The 18,400-nt window shown below is 33.0% G+C and overlaps 1 protein-coding gene across 3 annotated transcripts; it reads right to left on the bottom strand.

Moving 5' to 3' along the window:
• Positions 1-4,792: 4,792 nt before the first annotated feature.
• On the bottom strand, positions 4,793-17,833 carry LOC145597347 (cationic amino acid transporter 2, vacuolar-like). 3 transcript variants are annotated; one of them, XM_081653503.1, is made up of 14 exons: positions 17,434-17,814; positions 15,103-15,304; positions 14,785-14,869; positions 14,083-14,223; positions 13,850-13,968; positions 13,650-13,746; positions 13,369-13,541; positions 13,179-13,245; positions 11,123-11,281; positions 9,320-9,593; positions 7,356-7,470; positions 6,258-6,370; positions 6,044-6,119; positions 4,793-5,256 (listed from the first exon to the last, which is right to left on the bottom strand). In XM_081653503.1, the coding sequence occupies exons 1-14, from the start codon at positions 17,570-17,572 to the stop codon at positions 5,103-5,105; spliced, it is 1,914 nt and encodes a 637-aa protein (XP_081509629.1). In that variant the 5' UTR covers positions 17,573-17,814; the 3' UTR covers positions 4,793-5,102. The 3 variants fall into 3 exon arrangements, 2 of the variants coding, with proteins under 2 accessions (XP_081509629.1, XP_081509636.1); XM_081653510.1 differs by lacking the exon at positions 17,434-17,814 and having other exon boundaries at positions 15,120-15,299; XR_014103345.1 differs by lacking the exons at positions 4,793-5,256; positions 6,044-6,119 and adding an exon at positions 8,719-8,830 and having other exon boundaries at positions 6,356-6,370; positions 17,434-17,833.
• Between the last annotated feature and the right edge of the window lie 567 nt (positions 17,834-18,400).

The following is an 18,400-nucleotide window of genomic DNA, read 5'->3' as shown; positions in this document are numbered from 1 at the left end:
GTCTATTGCTAAATCCAATGAAATAAATAAATGAGTCAGTTAATATCAATTAGTGAGGTCTTAATAAATTTGATAATTGATTCATGAGTTGAGTCTGTATTTAATGATGCTTATGCTTAATTATTAGTAGCATGTTAGGTATTTTCTTAATTTATTTCGCAGCTTGTATGTACTCAGCTTTGCTGACTGCGTGCTTTTGTGTGTGTCTTTCTTTGGTCATGGCCTTCGCCTTTCAATGACCCTGTGACGATCCAATTTTTACACTTGTAATATTGGGGAGCAGAATAACCACAGGTTCTTACACATGCAGCATTCATCAGGGTTGTGGGATCTTGAGTAGAGAGTTGGTTGTTTGCATTTTATTTCTTTTGCAAGTTTGAATTTATTTTAATTCGATTTTATTTGACACTATTTCTTTTGGGTTTGAATTTATTCGAACACTGGATTTAATCACTTACTACTTTTATTGGGTTTTGAATAAGGGCCTTAATGGTTCCAACTTGTAACACTTATTTTGATTTAATCCTTTTGTTTTGAAGTTTATTCATAACTGTTTTGGTTTTCCGCTACTAATTTCTGAGATAGTCTTAACGTTTGAACACGTGGCGGTAGCACGCCAGTAATTCTCTTGAAATTGTTCAGGTTATATACAGGTTTCTCACATATTTTTAAGAGAGAATTATTGGGGTGTTACAGAATTGATGAAAGTCTAAGGACGCTATTTATAATGAAAACAATCCAGATATAAAAAAAGAATCGGAGTTTTGAAAAGAATAAAACACGACGCAGCGCTAAACACGCGCTTGTCGCAAGACGACAGGGCTGTCGCCGGTCGCCAGACGCCAGGTCTGTCGTATGGTGCCGCAAACCAGTTTTCCACGCATTTTCTTATTTTGATAAAATTTAAGCGTACGAGAGGGAAAAATTGTATATTCATTAAAAACACTTCTTTTATTCTGTTAAAAACTCTTAAAAGTCAACTAAAGTCAATTTATTAATGCTAACTAAATAAGGAATGAAAAGAACCTTCTAGAAGATTCTAGAAGACTATAATCAATCCCAATCACATTAGGAATGATAAACCATAATAGGCTCTCCTCTAGATCATTGGGCCGCATATAAATATCAAATCGGGCCCAGTTTAGTAATTTGGTCATAATTTTCTCATTATTTATCGGAATTGGGCTTATAATATATCGTTGGAAAGCTCTTTTCGAACCCGACCCAACTACACTATTATTGGACCCTTGCCATGGACCAAACCAAACTGGATTTCTTGTTTTCTTAAAATAGATTTTCAAAAACAGAGAGAAAGAAAAGAAATAAAAACTAAGCGCAACACTAGACTTTCCACACTTTCACTTCATTCGATTATGATTCGACGTGAAAGGTACTCATCACTGGGTTTGGTTTTTGGGAGACACAAATGGTGTCTACACATCTGTAGTAAGATCATCAACTTGCAGCCTATATTCTGCCCGTAAAAAGTGAACAGCTTGTTTAACAGCCTTTTCACGAGAGGCATCAAGGGTTACATTAAGACCACCTTCAAAGATATAAGAGGAAAGAATACACTAAGTAACAAGAGAAAGGTCAACTACATTCCCATATTCACCGGCCAAGCTTTAAGTAGAAGTTGCTAACTTTGAGGAAACCAATAACCTAATTCAACAAGCACTGAAAAGAAATGGTAACTTTCAACGGTTCAGACACCATGACATGTGGGCATGATCAATATATACCATTAGAAGCTAAGCTACTACAGGGCATCATCAGAGCAAGTGAGAAATATACCTTGCAACTCTAACATTCTAGCAAGGCTTACAAATACACTAATTTCCTCACTATATTAACCTCCCAACACCTTTAAAACACAAGAGTCTCTACTATGACTCCATAGACAACAACAAAGTCATCAGACATGTATGATAGCTAAAAACAAACAAAACTAAGACCTCCTAACACCTTAAAAGCACTACAACACATAAAATCAACATGCATATGTTTTACGCTAAGACCAAACTAAAAGGCAACAACATACAAAATCAGCAGATTCATTCACAACAATACATGCTTAAACAAAATAATGTTATTTTGAACATACAGCATTCATTAAAACGATAAATGTCTTTGTATGATATAGTATTAAAACAATACATTCTCAGGATCAAATACATGTTTTAATACATTTGTAAATCAAAACATAAGTGTATATTGTTTTAATACAAGTGTATATTGTTTTAATATATTAGATCCTAAACATAAGTGTATTTGATATAGCAATCAGGATCAACAGTTATATATTGCTTTACAAATCAAATCAACATACATAACACAGCAAAATGAATCTAATTTAAACATGTAGGTATCAACATACATAACACAGCAAAATGAATCAACGGTACAATTTGGATACAATAATAATCTTCATTCTAATTAAGTGATCTGAACAACTTATGGGTCTTTAGACATATCAATGCCAAACATAAACATGAAAAACAGAACAATATAACATCATTTTTAAGATTGTCCATCCATAGCCTTAAGAAATCCAAACGAAGTAAATCACATTTTTTTTGTTCCAAAAGGCCACACCCAGAATAGTAACGTAGAGTGTAGTTTAAAGCTAGCCATGGACACCAAATTAGAATTCACCTGTAATTAAATGTAAAACTCTAAGAACCAAAACACTGCACAATAAAGAACAACTACACTTGTAACCATTTTAACAACCAAATTACTTAAACGACACTAATCAAGAGTCCAGATTGTAAGTCCAAATCAGTACAAGGTTATCAATGATGTTTTTCTTTGATTTGTATAATGTCTAGTGCTTTGTATCAAGGTTTAGTACAATATTGTGTTTATAAAATACAAAGCAATTTCAGACAAATTAGTGCACATTATATCATAACAATTCAACATTTAGTTCGATTTAAACCAGAAAACCACTAAAGAATACCTCTGAAGATTTCTTACCTATTCCTATTTCCCTCTCTCTGTTTTTTTCTGCCATTGTTTTGGTAATTAAACACTGTAGTAGCATTGGCTTTTATGTACGCTAACATTATAACCAAAACCATCAAGTACATATTGAAGTAGCATGTAGAGTCACCTAAAAATTCTCTGGATAATAACTTATTTGCGTAGTTCACCTTAACATCCAGTTAACCGCTGAATAACCACTAAACAATCGATTGCAACTCACTTGGATCTCCCAAACACAGTCTTTAAGTTAACAAAGCAAAATAAACATCAACTAAAGCAATTTCATTACTTGCTTACAGTCTTACACCCCTCTAAGAATTTAGTTTTCCAAACTAAGTAAATCGATATTAGGTGAATATAATGTAAATTAAATTAACAACTAATCAGTTTGAATCCAATCCGATAAACTAAACAAAACCTTGTCACCTATTAGAAATAACACTAATCCATTATTATGAACAACAAAATGAATTAGATAATCCTACAAAGAGTAACTCAACACATACAAAATCACGAAAAAGTGAACAAATATAATCAAATATAATTACAAGCGTAATAAATATTAAAAATTACAAACAAAACAAATATAATTAAACACAACACCAAAATCATTATCCTATTATTACAATACAGTTATATAAGCTACATAAATTTGTTTATGTTTATTATGCTAACCGCTGCAACACCAGATAATTAAGCTAAGGTTAACGACAATAATCTTGCTTGACTTCCTAAGTTGAGGTGTCCCAACTCTAAAACCTACCAGCACATGCTTGACTTCCTAAGTTGAGGTGTCTAGCTCTACAACCTGCCAGCACAAGAATTCAGTGTTATAGCTTAAGTTTGGGAAGGAAAAAAAAATTATGAATGGCAAAAAGGAAACGACATTGTTCATAAGAAAAGGAAAAAAAAAAAGGGGGGGGGGGCAAAAGCGGAACGACACAAGAAATAAATAAATAAAAAAAAAAAAGAAAATTTTGAAGGACAAAAAGGGAACGGCATTGTTCATAAGGAAAAGAAAAGGAAAGGGGCAAAAGAGGAACATCACTGTTCATAAGGAAAAGTGAAAAAGTAAAAATTCCCCAACCCGGGGCTTTTAAGGGTTATGGATAATACACATTGTTTTCTATTTAGATTAAATTTTTTACGAAAAATTGGCCAGGACATTAGGGATGACAATGGGGCGGGTCGGTGAGGAGGATGATACCTCCACCCCCATACGACCATACCCGCCTAGAAATCTTATACCCATCCCCACCCCACCATCCATGGCGGGTACAATATCCACATCCATACCCATCCTGCTGGGTACAATATTCACATTCATACCCGTCCTGCTGGATACAAGTTAATATCCATCCACGCCCCACCACCCATTTGGAAAACTATCCCACCTAAAACCCGCCCCATACCTGCTACCATAATGACATATTATATGACAATAATATGTTATTAATATAATATTTTATGTTTGTTATATTATTATAGTCTAGATTCTAAGCTCTTCCTGGCTTGTTTCAACCTTTACAAAAATAAGTATGAAGCGGGTGATGGGGCGGATTTCTTTAAAAATCATACCCGCCCCACCACCCATGACAGGTACAGTTTTTATATCCATCCTCGCCCCATCACCCGCCAAACCTCCTTCCATCCTCGCCCCACTAAATCGGCGATGGGGCGGGTCTCCCATTTGACCCCACCCATTGCCATCCCTTCCGGGCACATAGATCTAGCCTCTACTCTTGTTTCCCTCCTGCACTATTTTTCGACAAACAACTTAGTGCTTGCGTACAGTAAGTGGTGTTAAATCAAACAAGAAGGCTAATGCATAGTAATCAAATTCAAAGGTTTAATCTTGGGAAAAATAAATATGTGGGACATTTCCCAAAGTATTTTAGGTTTTCCAATTACGGACAAGAAAGCCACAAAATTTTACAAACCCATGTGATACTTGCAACCCAGACAACACATGAATTTAACAGCTACAAACAAAATCATATACCAGTATATACATTGCGAACATCTACTTAATAACAACAAACCATGTAATATTTGTGTATAGAACTACTGTCATATGCATTAGATCCTGCATTCAATTAATATTGTATAATTGCCTAGGCATGACTGCTCAAACCACGAAAGATCTTATCTGCATGCGCTGCAGGCACATAGACTGCATCCCGTAGCTCACTACGAGTCCTCCCATATAATGCATAAATAAGCACTCCAATTGTCATCCATACAAGCACTCGAACCCAAGTGGCAGCCCTGAAAATCATAAAACAAAGTTGGTATAGAGTGTATGGCATAGCCAGCCAATTGACCAAATTGGTAAATAAAAAAGACCCCTAGTGACAATTTGGTAAAAAAATAACAACGGCGACATTACGGTAAAAAAAAGTTAACTCCAAACGACAATTTGGTTAAAAAAAATAAAAAAACCTCAGGCAACATTTAGACCAAAATATCTACTACCTCCGTTACATATTATTTGCAACGATTAGACATTTTCCCTCTCTACTTTATGTCAAATCGTTGCAAATAATATGTAACGGAGGTAGTATTTTTTTTTTCTCTGACAAAGTCTTCAAATTTCCTAATTCAATCCGTTATTGTATTTTTTAAAACTAATTTTGCCATTTTAAAATTTAAATTAATGTGTCATCTCCTTTTATTTAGCTATATCTCGATACCAAATTTATTTTCAACCCCACTTTAAAAAAACTACGTGAAAATTAATATAATAACAATAATTTTTTCACAAATTGATAATTTTGAATATGGGGTTGGAGATTTAGGTAAGAAAACCACGAAAAAAGAACTAAATTAAGCATTTGACGTACACATTCCACACACAATGATGAATGGTACTCATGCTTGGGGTTGAGATGAATTATCATGGCACTTGATGTACAAATTACACACACTGTACTCATTAACAAGCTCAATTTATGATCTTGCACCAAATGGTCCATAATAATGCACTAATGCATGTTCAATGAACTAGCAGACATTTCAGGTAGAATTATAGGAGGTAATGTTAAAATACACTCACCCAAGATTCACCAGCAAATACATATTGATGAGAATGGAAGCAACAGGTAGCACAGGGATCAATGGACAGATGAAACCTGAAACAATTAAAAGTACATGCCATAAGTGCACAATAAAATTTTTCAACGAGAGCTAAATACCCTGACTTGTGGTGAGTTGAGTGTTGACAGATTAAAATAAAAATAATAATCCCCTCAATAGCAAGGTTAAAGTACCTCCTGCGTGACCAAAGCTGTGCCTTGCGTCATCTTGATTAATACATGAGAGAACTATCAAACTGGATATAAGAAGTGCAAAACCCACCACAAATAATGTGAAGCAGGGTATACTGGAGAAAAAAGCACCAAATTAAATTAAGATTACAATAACATGAATTTGATATGTATTTCAATTAATATATTACTGGTCCAAACATTACAATTAGCCTTTTTTTTCTTGTATTATAATCTTTTTAAATTATCATTTTATGCAGAACGAATAGGGGCACAGCCCTAGACAGTGAAGTTTTCATGAACAACTCTCATGTTCCGCCGTATAAGCCTTAGGCCCTTATTAAAGAAAAGTATACAGGACGAATCCATTCAACAAAGCTTTAAAATGAAATTTTATCACATTTGCTGATTTGTAGCATGTTCATACCAATACCTCCACTTGATACAAAAGCTCTAGCTTTTGTTCAAGAATCATCTAACTTAACTACACATCTCACACATTAAGATTTAAGAGTGCCTTTAATGATCCTCTTTTCTCATTTGGGAGTGTGGGGTCCAGATGCAAAACAAGAATGAAGTGTAAGAGACTAAGAGGTCCAAGTAGGCTAAGGAAAGAAGACATTGAATTTGGCTGGTAATTGTTGTTGACTTGTAAGCTGCATCCTGGATTGCATGATATTTGTTGATTTTGCTGATAAAATTTTAACAAATGGCAGCCCAAAGACATGATGGGGTTTTTCAATCTAAACCTTCCATATCAAGCATAGGCATCTTGGTGATAATGTATAACTAATTTTTTATCAATCATGTATACAAAAGGAGGCATGTAAATATCTATCAAAGCAAGCTAAATTGACACAGTAGATCTAAGATCATTAACTGAAAAGCAACAAACGAAAGAGAAATTCCAAGATAATGCCACATAAATTAATAGAATGGCATACAGGTTACCTTATCCCTCTAATCATTAATTCATTATTATGAAGCCTTTAAACATTGAAGGGTAAGTGAATTGCCTACATCTTTTTTATGCTCTAGAGAAAGACTAATAAACTATATTCAAGATGTCAAACCTCCCGCCCCCAATTCCAAATTACAAACCTGGTAAGCCCCACGTATGAAGCTGCAATTGTGAGGAAAAACGCCCCCAGACATGTAAGCATTATGGCCCAACCAGCAATTCTCCGCCTCTTCTCATCATGTGCATGTGAAATATCTGGAAGTAAATAAGAGAATTAACAAGATAGCAATAACAATATTTGAAATAAAGAGGCTGGACATATGACTTCTTACATTTACAGTTTGTTTGGATGCAGAGAGATGAAGGGAAGGGAAGAGGAGGGAAAGGAAGGGATGAATTTTCCTCCATTTGGATAGCAAAGATGGGAGTTGAGGGAATTGGGAGGAAGAGAAATGAGAGGAAATAATTTCCTTCCACAATTAAGAAACAAATCTTTCCAAATTAGAGAAGATTTGGAAGGAAAACTGAACAAATCTCTCCAGCACCGACCCTAAACCTGCTGTTTGTAGCCTCCACCACATCAATTGCCCCATATCCAAAATTGAGTTATGGTTCTTCAAAAATCAATTTTCTGGAAAAAAAAAGGTTTTAACAAACGAAAATCAATTTTTAGAAATTGTGTTCTTCTTTTTCTATAACCAATTTGTTTTGATTTTCGAAAATCAATTTTCAGAAATTTTGGTTTTAATTTTCAAAAATCAATTTTCTGAAATTTTTGTTGGAAAATCGACTGGGAAATGATTTACAGGTTTTTTGTTTTTTGGAAAATTTATATGTACGGATTTATATTTCCAGAATTTTATATTTAGAAATTTTGATATGTGAATTTTTTATTTCGAAAAATTGAGAATTTCAATACATAATATCTCAAGAACAAAATCATTAGTTCAGCCATGGGTAAAATTCACAAGAACAAGCAAATTCCCTCACTTTCTCTTCTTTCATTTACTCTGCTATCCAAATGAGGGATTTGATTTTCTTCACCCCTCCCCTTCCTTCACCTCCCCTTCCTTCATCTTCCTTCCCCTCCCTTTCCTTCCAAAAGTTCTATCCAAACACAGTGTTAAAGGAAATTATACAACAAGGCCAAACATTAGTAACATAGTAACAATGTACTGAAATCTTTTATGGTAGCAAGGTGATTTTAGTTTTAGACAATAATCATCAACATATTAGAATAGTTTACACATAAAATTTACATTTTTACAAACGAAAATATTAGCAGCACCCATGAGGTTTAATTTTAAACTGATACTGCTGCCTAAATTTGTCTATACTTTGTATTTGCTAAAAATTGCAACACTTCCCTTTTTGGTAACTTTTACAGCTTTACTCATACTTGGGTGAAGCAAGAGATGAGTTCAACTGCTTATTAATTCCATGTTAATGGCAATTATAGCAAGAATAGAGATAGAAAAATTGAATTCTGTAATAGATTCTTACATTGACTAAATGAGTCTTAATCCTTTTCTTTTTCTCTGGAATACGATTGTTTCCTCTACATAAACAAGTATCAGTTTAAACCAATCATAAGAACTCTTCAAGCAAACAATCGCTGGAATTCAGGGACATAGACAGTCAAAACAGAATACCAGAATGTCTGTTGCTAAATTTTGGTGCTAAAAACAGTTTGGCTTCTCTGTTTTAACTCTGTTACATATCTCTTATCGTTGGCCCATTTGTTCTTCCTCACCCCCCTTCCTATCTTCCTGAAAATAAATTTTAATTGTATAATCACATGGGTTAGCAACCCAATTGTTTTCTCTCCTATTGCGTAAACTATTGAGCCAACGTAGGTGTTGCAATTTTAGTGTAACAGAGGAGGTATTTAATAATTATGTTAATGTTATAAAGCTTGTTTCCATAGCTAAAGGTTTAACATGAGAATAAGAGAATAACCTTACTACCATCAAGAGGGGCACCAACATTGAACTGTCCTTTTCTTCTCTTCGGAATAAAATATTTGGTTATCAAAATTATTAAGGTCTTCAGTCTTACTAATTTTGAGAAAATTCTAAATTAAAGTAGAATATTCTAAACTTACTACTGCATTCAGCTAACTGCTTCAAAATCAGAGGATGTCCAGCTGTTAAGTTCCCATGGTGATGTAGCGGTTGAATTTCATTGTTGGAGGTGCCAACTTGCTTTTCTGTACTTTCCCCATCAAACTCGTCAACGATAGCACTGTAATCCCATGAAGCCACACATGTTGACTCCAGAAGCGATGATGGAAGTGGCACCTCATCGGGGGGAACATATCTGACTATAAGTATAGATATGGCAACAATAGTGAAAGACAAAAGAGTACCTACACTAACCTGCATAGACGATATATATCATGCACTCCAAATAACATAAAAAAATAAATAAATTCTTATTCCAGTTCTGTATGTGAACCAACAAAAAGCATCCAAAACAGTTTCATTCTCTTAAAGAGCTCGAAGGATCCAGTATTCCAGTGTGTTATCTAAAACACCACCATATTTCTTAAACAAAATTGTGTAATTGTCATTTATCCTTTTACTCTTTTCCCTCCTCTCCTGACTTCTTATCTTCTAAAATCCCCAAATAAAGGGGTGAATAAAGAAACTCTCTCTAATTTTAGTACCTAGTAATTATACTCTCACCATGCTTATTAATTTAACATGATTACACATGCTCCACATAACAACTCAATATTAAGCAAATGACATGATAAAGGAAAAGAACGAAAATATACTCTTTGAAAGCTGATTTTGTCAAGATTTCTACCAAATTAAACAAGATCAAATGAAATCTGCAAATTGAACTGACATTCATCCTCAAAACTTTTCAATGTTGCACCAACTGCATGTTCTAATTAAACAAACATAATAAATTACAAGCAAAGTAGCAACCAATCTAATTATGATCTGCATTGGTGTAGTATTTTGGTATGGTTAGGGAAGTTGGAAAGCGAAAAAAGGAGTGCCCCTACCTTTCTGCTATGAGAGTGGGAGAAATTGCACTAAAAAAGAAAAAGGAAAACTATTATCGACATTGAATTGAAAGCTACCATGGGTTTGGTCTCTAAACCAGGAAATAAAGACTTCAGTATTTTTTATTTTTTATTTTTTTTTAAATATCTGAAAAGATATATGCATCTTTAGGCCCAACTTAAATGCCTAAACAACTCTACTATTCACCCTCCTTATGCATTTATTTCTTTCTTTCCATTAGGAAGAGTATATTTCTAAGGAACTCATAGTCTGAGGGAAAAGAGGAGACGGCAGTACGTTATAGCGTGTTCAATCTCACAGTGGGATGTGATGACTATGTCAGCTTATACATGCCCTTCTTGGAAATTTATAGGTTCAACGTCCCCTATTCCATCTATTAGAGCATATTTGCGAGTTAAGTGAACACCAAGAAACATATTTGTTTTCAAGCAAGAGGCTATAACCTCAATAGATATTGTACATATTTGTCACCTTATCCACTAAAAATCATCATACAAAATTGGACAGAAAATAACAGCTATAGCAACACAACTACATAAGTATCATTAAGATTAAAAATCACCAGATGTGAACATACTGTAAAGTAAAGAATGAGTTTTATCATTTATCATTTTACCATCTCACTCTTGCGCTAAATGAAATCTTTCAAGTTGTAATATTTTGGGAATTAGAACATCATTAAGGAAATCAACTGCTACCTCCGTTTCATATTATTTGCAACGATTTGACATAAAGAAGAGAGGAAAAATGTCTACTTGTTGCAAATAATATGAAACGGAGGTAGTAAATAAACATGTGAAAAGGGGGAAAATTTGATTATTCTACCTATAAACATCTGCTAAGCTGATATAGAAAGCAGTAAATTATACCATTCCTGCCAGCTGCGAAACATCCATGAAGAATGCCAATATAGCAGCAAACGCTCCAGTTACAATTGTACCCTTCACAGGAACTTGTGTATGTGGATTAATGTCTGAGAAAAATGAGGGTAGTAAGCCATCTCTAGCCATCGCCATGAGGACTCGAGGCTTTAGAAAAGAAAAATCAAAATATATGTTAATATGTAAGTCAAGCGAAAAGGATATCTCCATTCACAGCTAATTTTACTAAATATTCAAACTAGCTTATAAGTAGCCTGAACTGAAGAGACTCTACTGCAGAACATTGAATAGAAAAGAATAGCTGGCATAATGGGTTGTTTGTACTCATTCCATCCCCCCTTTTTTTGCCCCATTGTATTTTTGGGATCAAAAGTTTGAAAATTTTGAACATAAATCCTCATTAATCTATAAGAAATAATATAGTCAAATGATATATTGTCAAAATCGTTACAAAAATCTATTTTAAGAACACCAAATATTTGTAATTTTTGCGCATATAAAGTTGGAGATATATATGTTTTAAGGAAAACCTTGGGGACCATGAAAAGTCAAAGGGGAAAATAATTAGGGACAAAGGGAGTAGCCATTTCTCTTGAATTTCCAGCATCTACTTACATGCGATAATTTTGAAGCGTTTTATAGTCACATCAATCAACCTAGGTAAAGCAATCTGATGAGCTAATCAATAATTAAATAATCGTAATAGTTTAAGACTTTAGTACTCCTTTTGTTCTTTTTGGTTCTATTCACTATCCATTTTAGGTCATTCTTTTGTGTTCTACTCACTTTATTCTATGTTTGGTATAATACTTTTACTATCTTACCCCTTTCACCACCAAATAATTACATCTTTCCATAGTCTCTTTTACTTTATTTACCTTTTTCTTACACAAACCCACCTTTTCATATTCTCTCTCTTACTTTAATTCACTTTATCTTACACCCACTAACATTCTTCAACATTTACTTAAATTACGTATTTATAGTAACTGAGTAGAACATAAAAGAACGGAGGGAGTAGTTACTGATATCACCCACAATTCTTGTTGTGCAATTGCCGCAACATTGACTTAAATGAATCTTAAAGTTAAAGATGTAAACTATTTTTACGCACCGAGCCTAAAAATTCCTGTGACATTTTTTTCAACTACTTGTGGTAATTAGAAATGACCTGAAAGCCTCTTTATTTAAAGAGAATACACCACACTAATACATTAGCAATTTATACATTATCTAGGAGATAACCTACATTTGAGTTATAGCAATTAGTAAAAAAAAAACTGTAGATTTTTCGAAAAAAATGTAAAGTAACGTGGTGAAATAGTGTTATTTTAAATACCTCTCACATGTAAATCATCCATGATAGCCTGGCCTATTGGATAATGTTCTAAGTCTAAAATAACCTTGATGATAATGACAGTGTAATGTCAGCTATCTCTCCCGTTATCTCTCTCTCTTTCTCTGACTTCCTCAAACCTCTTCCTCATTAGCTATTTCTCCAAACCATCACCATTCAATTTTATTTTTTTAATTTTATTATTTACATTTCAAAAGAGTGACCATGTCACATTGGTTGATCCTAATATATGAAAGCTATGTTCAGGGTAAAAAATGTCAATATTCAGGGTTATTCTAGACAACATACCAATTTCCTTCTCTTTTTTAATATCTATGCTGTATTTAACTAAGTTTCTGAATTTAACATTTTATTTTGAACAGGATTTCTATTGCAAAATGCAAACAAGATAAACTTCTTTGGAGCATGCATTATTTTTAAACAATTGATAATTTATCATACGATTAAGGTCTGCAAGATATAGCAAAAGAATCAAAATGAAAATCTACAGCTAATTATGATTCTCCCCCCTCCCCCCCCCCCCCCCCCTCCTCTCCCCTCCCTGAAAAAGGAAAACAGCTTAATAATTGAATTAAATTAATATAAATAAATCAAAACATAATGATTGGAGTAACAACAAGAGCATCATCTCTTCAGCTCATTGAATTTGACTAGAACAATTTTCTATGATGTATCATATAACTTTACCGGTGGAAGAAATGAACCCAACAGAGACGCAAAGAGAGCTGTTGATGCTCCAATCGTGATTATATACCTTTACATAAATCCATATAAAACTTATAAATGCATTCAATCCAAAGTCAACTAAAATGAAACAGAGATTTCCCAAAAATAGCACAATAAGTAAACATGCATTGAACGGGTAATGATAGCTTACGCTGCCCATTGCATCCCTTGACTAGAAAACGCAGAGGAAATAGGAGTGTCCGGGTCAAGTTCATAATATGGTATCAGACCAACAACAACGACAGAAACCAGCATGTACAATGCACAGCATATTAACAATGAAAAGGCTATACCCAACGGTAGATCTCGCTTTGGATTCTTCACCTACAAGGTGAAAGCTAAAAGTGAATAGAAATTCATCAAAATGGGAGTAGAATCAAGTCAATGACTAACTTCAAACAGAATAATTGGTCAGATATGAATAACATATACCTCCTCAGCAGCACTAGCAACAGCATCAAAACCAATATAAGAGAAGAATACAGTGGCAGAGCCAGAAAGCACTCCATTTATGCCAAAAGGAAAGTACCTAGATATAGAAAAAAATGAAACAATCAACGGACTTACTAATTTACTATCACAAAGGAGTTTACAATCATCCCAATATGCAAACCATGGTCCAAGATCATTACCCTTTGGGGAGGTCATAGCCAACCCATCCAGTTTTGAAACCTAAGTATCCCCCAGCAATTATAATAAAAAGCATAGCACAGACATTTGCCGATGTCACAACAGCTTGTGCAAATGCACTCTACAACATCAAGTGATCCAGTTGATTAAAAAAGATATGGTGAAACCTCAACAAAGACGAAATGAAAAGTGCTTTTTTAAAGTTTAAAGGATATGGAACAACGTTAAGCAATACCTCTTTAATACCAAAACACAACAGCACGGTGACAATAATTATGAGAATTGCTGCACAAGGGTCAACAACAACATCAAGAGCAAGAATATATTGACGACTCAGATAAGAAGGTAGCCTATCACTGCTGCCAAGGAGCAAGACCTGATACAAAAAAGGCCAATAACCAATGAGTAACAGCCATTTGAAAGTACAGAATGCATAAATTAAGCAAAGGAACTTTATTTAGCTCCCATAAATGAAACATTGACTGTTTGAACCACCCATATAGATATTCAAGCTACTACAGATCAAGGAGATCAAAGCATAATGGGGCTGTAGAAGATTAGAAGGAGCACAATGAAGCAAATCTACAGCATATTGAGAGTGCAGAAAGTGTCGTTTGTCGTTGTCATATTTTATGAAATATAAAAAAGAAACTGAAGAGAGACAGAATTTTGTTTACCCCTTCTAAGTATTCTTTCGAAGAGAATAAGAATCATTATTCATTTCCGATACTTACCAATCTAAATGCAAACCATAACATTAAAGCACCCAAAAGCATTAAAGTAATAATGTGTGTGTTACTTGAACAAGAAGTATGGAGGAAAAAAGTTGCAAAAATAAAAAAAAAAAAAAAAAGAAAGAAAGAAAGAAAGAAAAGAAATCTGGCAGCAAGATCAAAGAGATCGGTGAACATGACAAGAAGATTCCTGAGTACTTCACCAGATTTGGAGATATGCCACGGGCGATTGCAGCTCCCCCAATTGTATACTCTAGCATCAAAGCCCAGCCAATCAACCATGCAACCCTGCACGTGGTTGATGAAAGTTATAGTGTCAATAATAGCATAAGAAATTAATTGCTGACACAGTATAGTAGTTAGTTAAGACTAGATTACTAATTTTAAAAATTTAAATTTGAATTACTTGTAAGAGATCTACCATCCTCCTTTGAAGTTGTATCAAAACAAACGCACTGAAAAAACAAATGAAGTAAACACTAACATACTGCCCAAGGAGCACATAATATTGAGAGACTAACCCTTCTCCAACACATACATAAGAGTAATGATAGGCGCTGCCAGCAGAAGGACACCGACTGGCGAGCTCTGCATAACAAAATGCAGAGAGTGCAGCAGCTATACCAGCAAATAGAAAGGATAGAGTCAGGGCTGGTCCAGTATTCTCTCTGGCAACTGTACCAATAAGTATATAAACTCCAGCTCCTATGGTTGTGCCAATTCCTGAGTATCCAATAAATTAGTTAACAGAAATAAATACACAATAAAGTGCTCCCATATATCTAGTATACCATTGACATACAGAAATATATGAAGATGAGTTGGATACAAGCACAATAAACCAACAGATCATGCAATTTTAAGCTATAATATGGTGCTGATGATAAATGATTGCAATGTCTAATTTATTCAAGCTTTGAGTATCAGTATAGAACCCAATATTCTGAACTATCAATAAAATATGAGTATATGAAACTTGGCCAAATAAATATTAAATAAACCTGTCAAAAATCGTCACACCACCAAGATTCGGTATTGACTATAACTTGGCAACTTAAACCCGAATGTATCCAAAGTTCCAGACCCATACATCCCAAAACAGTTTGTGATCCAAAACAATTAAATTCAATGCAATGAAGTGAAACTTATGAGAACATTTCAGCATGAAAAAACAAAAAATTAAAATATTCATCCTTCATTATCACTGGATTAAGCATGATTTTTATTGGACTTAAACAGTAAAACATCATTTGTAATACCATATGGTTAGAATTGGCTATAAATGACTGCTTGACTTGCTATTTCGAAACAGTAGGACGTCCAAAGTCTTGAAAACAAGCATTGCTTGACCCAAACCTGAAATCATCCGACTAAAATGACCTCGTATGAAGTTATTCCACTTAAACCTGACCCTACTGACATATTTGATAAATGAACAAATTAGTATTGTAACTGAACTCATAATCAATTGCTAAGGGTCTGTTTAGTATCATTGTGGTTTCCTATTTAATGGTTTTTTTGTTTTAAGAAAAATATGATATTTGTCATATAATGAATTAAGAAGTGGTCAAACTTATTAAATATTTAAAATCATGATAATTTTGAAAACTAATGGACGATAATTGAAAACACCTTATACTTGTATCCTGTTTTTGGTTTTTGTTTTCAAAAAATCAAATAACTAAAAATGAAAAACGATGCCAAACAAGCCATAAGACATTATTTGAGTTCAGGCATAATTTTAAGTAAAATAGCAAAATTCAGCCTTGAATCAAAACAGAAAAACAATCTTTTCAAATTCGAGTAACTTGGTCATGATTAGTGAAAATAATGCGACCCCATACAATTAATGCCAAATGTTTAATAACACAATGTGGATAAAATTGGTAAGATTTTCCAGAAAGTTAATGGTTTAAATGTTTAATAGATACTTCCTCCCTTTATTTTAGTCGACATGATTTCTTTAGGGATAGTTGTCAATGCATGATTTCAAACCTAATACTGTATCTTCACTTTATCACATAGCAATGGCCAAAATTATACGTTGTAAATATATACATTGACACGATTCTAATAAAAGTATAAGACCCCACATGATTATGATTGTTCAATTTCAAACATGTTAACTAAGTTAGAAGAAACCGAGAAAGTTTAGAATATCCCAAAAAGGCAAAAACTAGGTTGATAAGTTAATGTGCTTATAGGTAAAGACTAGAATAGACCCGGTCTACAATAACTTATTGTAGACCTAACCTTCTAGTATACCATACGAATATGATTATATCATACGAAATGTGATTATATTACTACAAAAGTGATTATATCATCTTGAAACTGTTATGTAAATGTACCACTCAAAAAGTGAATTTATCGTTATAAAAAGTATCAAATAGTAAATAACATCATTCAAAAGATGATTTTAAATTTTATCATCCTAAAGATAATTATATAATCTCATTAAATGGTTTAATATGAGATTACATAATTCAAAATATGACTTTAACAAAAATTATATCGTCTAAAAAAGTGATTATATCACTATATTATCAAATTTTATTTATTGTAGACCGGGTCCATACAAGACCAATTGGTTCTTATATACGAAGTATAATAAACTACATTATTGCACTAAACAAAACTTTGCTAATCTGAATCAAAATTTAAAATAAATTAATTGGAAAGAATCTGCTCTTATAATAATAACAACAATTAACAACCTGATCAACAAATTGATACTTCATCAAAAATCACAGCAAAATAAACCCAGTAAAATAAAACGCAATCGAAATTAAAATACATTTAGCAAATTCTAAATATAAATAAATAGATAAATAAATAAGAAAGAATATTACCAATGGCGGTGATATGAGGAACAGATAAGGCTCTAGCAAGCGTTGGTTGGCCACTTGTAGAAGAAGAAGAATTGTGATGAACAGAATCAACTTGTTTTCTTCTAATCAAACATTTAAACCAATTTCCTGCATAATCCATCTTATCTAATTTATACAAAATTAATTATGCTCATACAATTATCAATCAAATTAATTAATACCTAATTTCTTTTCCAAATTTAAGGTTTAATAAATGAAGAATTTAAGTGATAAATTAATAGTTTTGGTGTGCCGCCATTGGAGAATTCTTTAACTCGAATGCAGGTTTTAGTAGGAAATGATACTTCCCTCAGAACTTCAGAAGTAATAAATAAATTAAAATAGAATATAAAAAGAAAAAAAAAATATAAGTTTGTTTGTGATGTGTTGATGTATATTTGAGTTTATCCAAGTGAGAGGGTAAATAGGGAAAATACAAACTTGAAATAAGCATTAAAAAAAATCTTTAAATAATTTTAAATAATTTTCTCAACACTATTCATAAAACAATCAAACATGTTATTTGTATTTGAGGTATACATGTTTTTTGGGTTTAGGTCTTTAAAGTTTGTAAATTAAAAAAAGAAAAATTGTCAAAAATAATACAAACTTTGAGCAATCCGTCAAAAACAAGTCAAATTTTTAATTATTTTTTAATAATACAAACTTTGAGGGTTACCCGTTTTAAACAAGTTAAAGCCGATTAGTTACCTCGTGAATAGGTTATATGAAACCCGTGACATTGTATTATTTTTTTTTAAACTATTAAACAACTTTATAAGATAAATAAAAAAAATAACCGGTTAAATAAGTTGTAGGTAAAATAATTTGTTTAAAGTAGATATCGTTTGTATTATTTAGAAATAATTAAAAGTTTGACTTGTTTTTAGTGGATCGCTCAAAGTTTGTATTATTTTTGACAATTTTTCCTTAAAAAAATTCTTCGAAT

The sequence above is a fragment of the Chenopodium album genome, chromosome 2 (assembly GCF_948465745.1).
Source record: "Chenopodium album chromosome 2, dcCheAlbu1.1, whole genome shotgun sequence".
In the NCBI taxonomy this organism is placed as follows: domain Eukaryota; kingdom Viridiplantae; phylum Streptophyta; class Magnoliopsida; order Caryophyllales; family Amaranthaceae; genus Chenopodium; species Chenopodium album.
Note: the sequence above shows the minus strand (reverse complement) of the source record. Positions and strands in the feature narration are given on the sequence as shown.

Coding starts and splice junctions, on each gene's coding strand:
- LOC145597347 (XM_081653503.1), bottom strand. CDS start 17,572: ATGGATTATGCAGGAAATTGGTTTAAATGTTTGATTAGAAGAAAACAA. Junction 11,282..13,178: donor TGGGTTCATTTCTTCCACCG/GTAAAGTTATAT, acceptor TCTTTTCTAAAG/CCTCGAGTCCTCATGGCGAT. Junction 7,471..9,319: donor GCAGTTAGCTGAATGCAGTA/GTAAGTTTAGAA, acceptor ATTTACTTCCAG/ATATTTCACATGCACATGAT.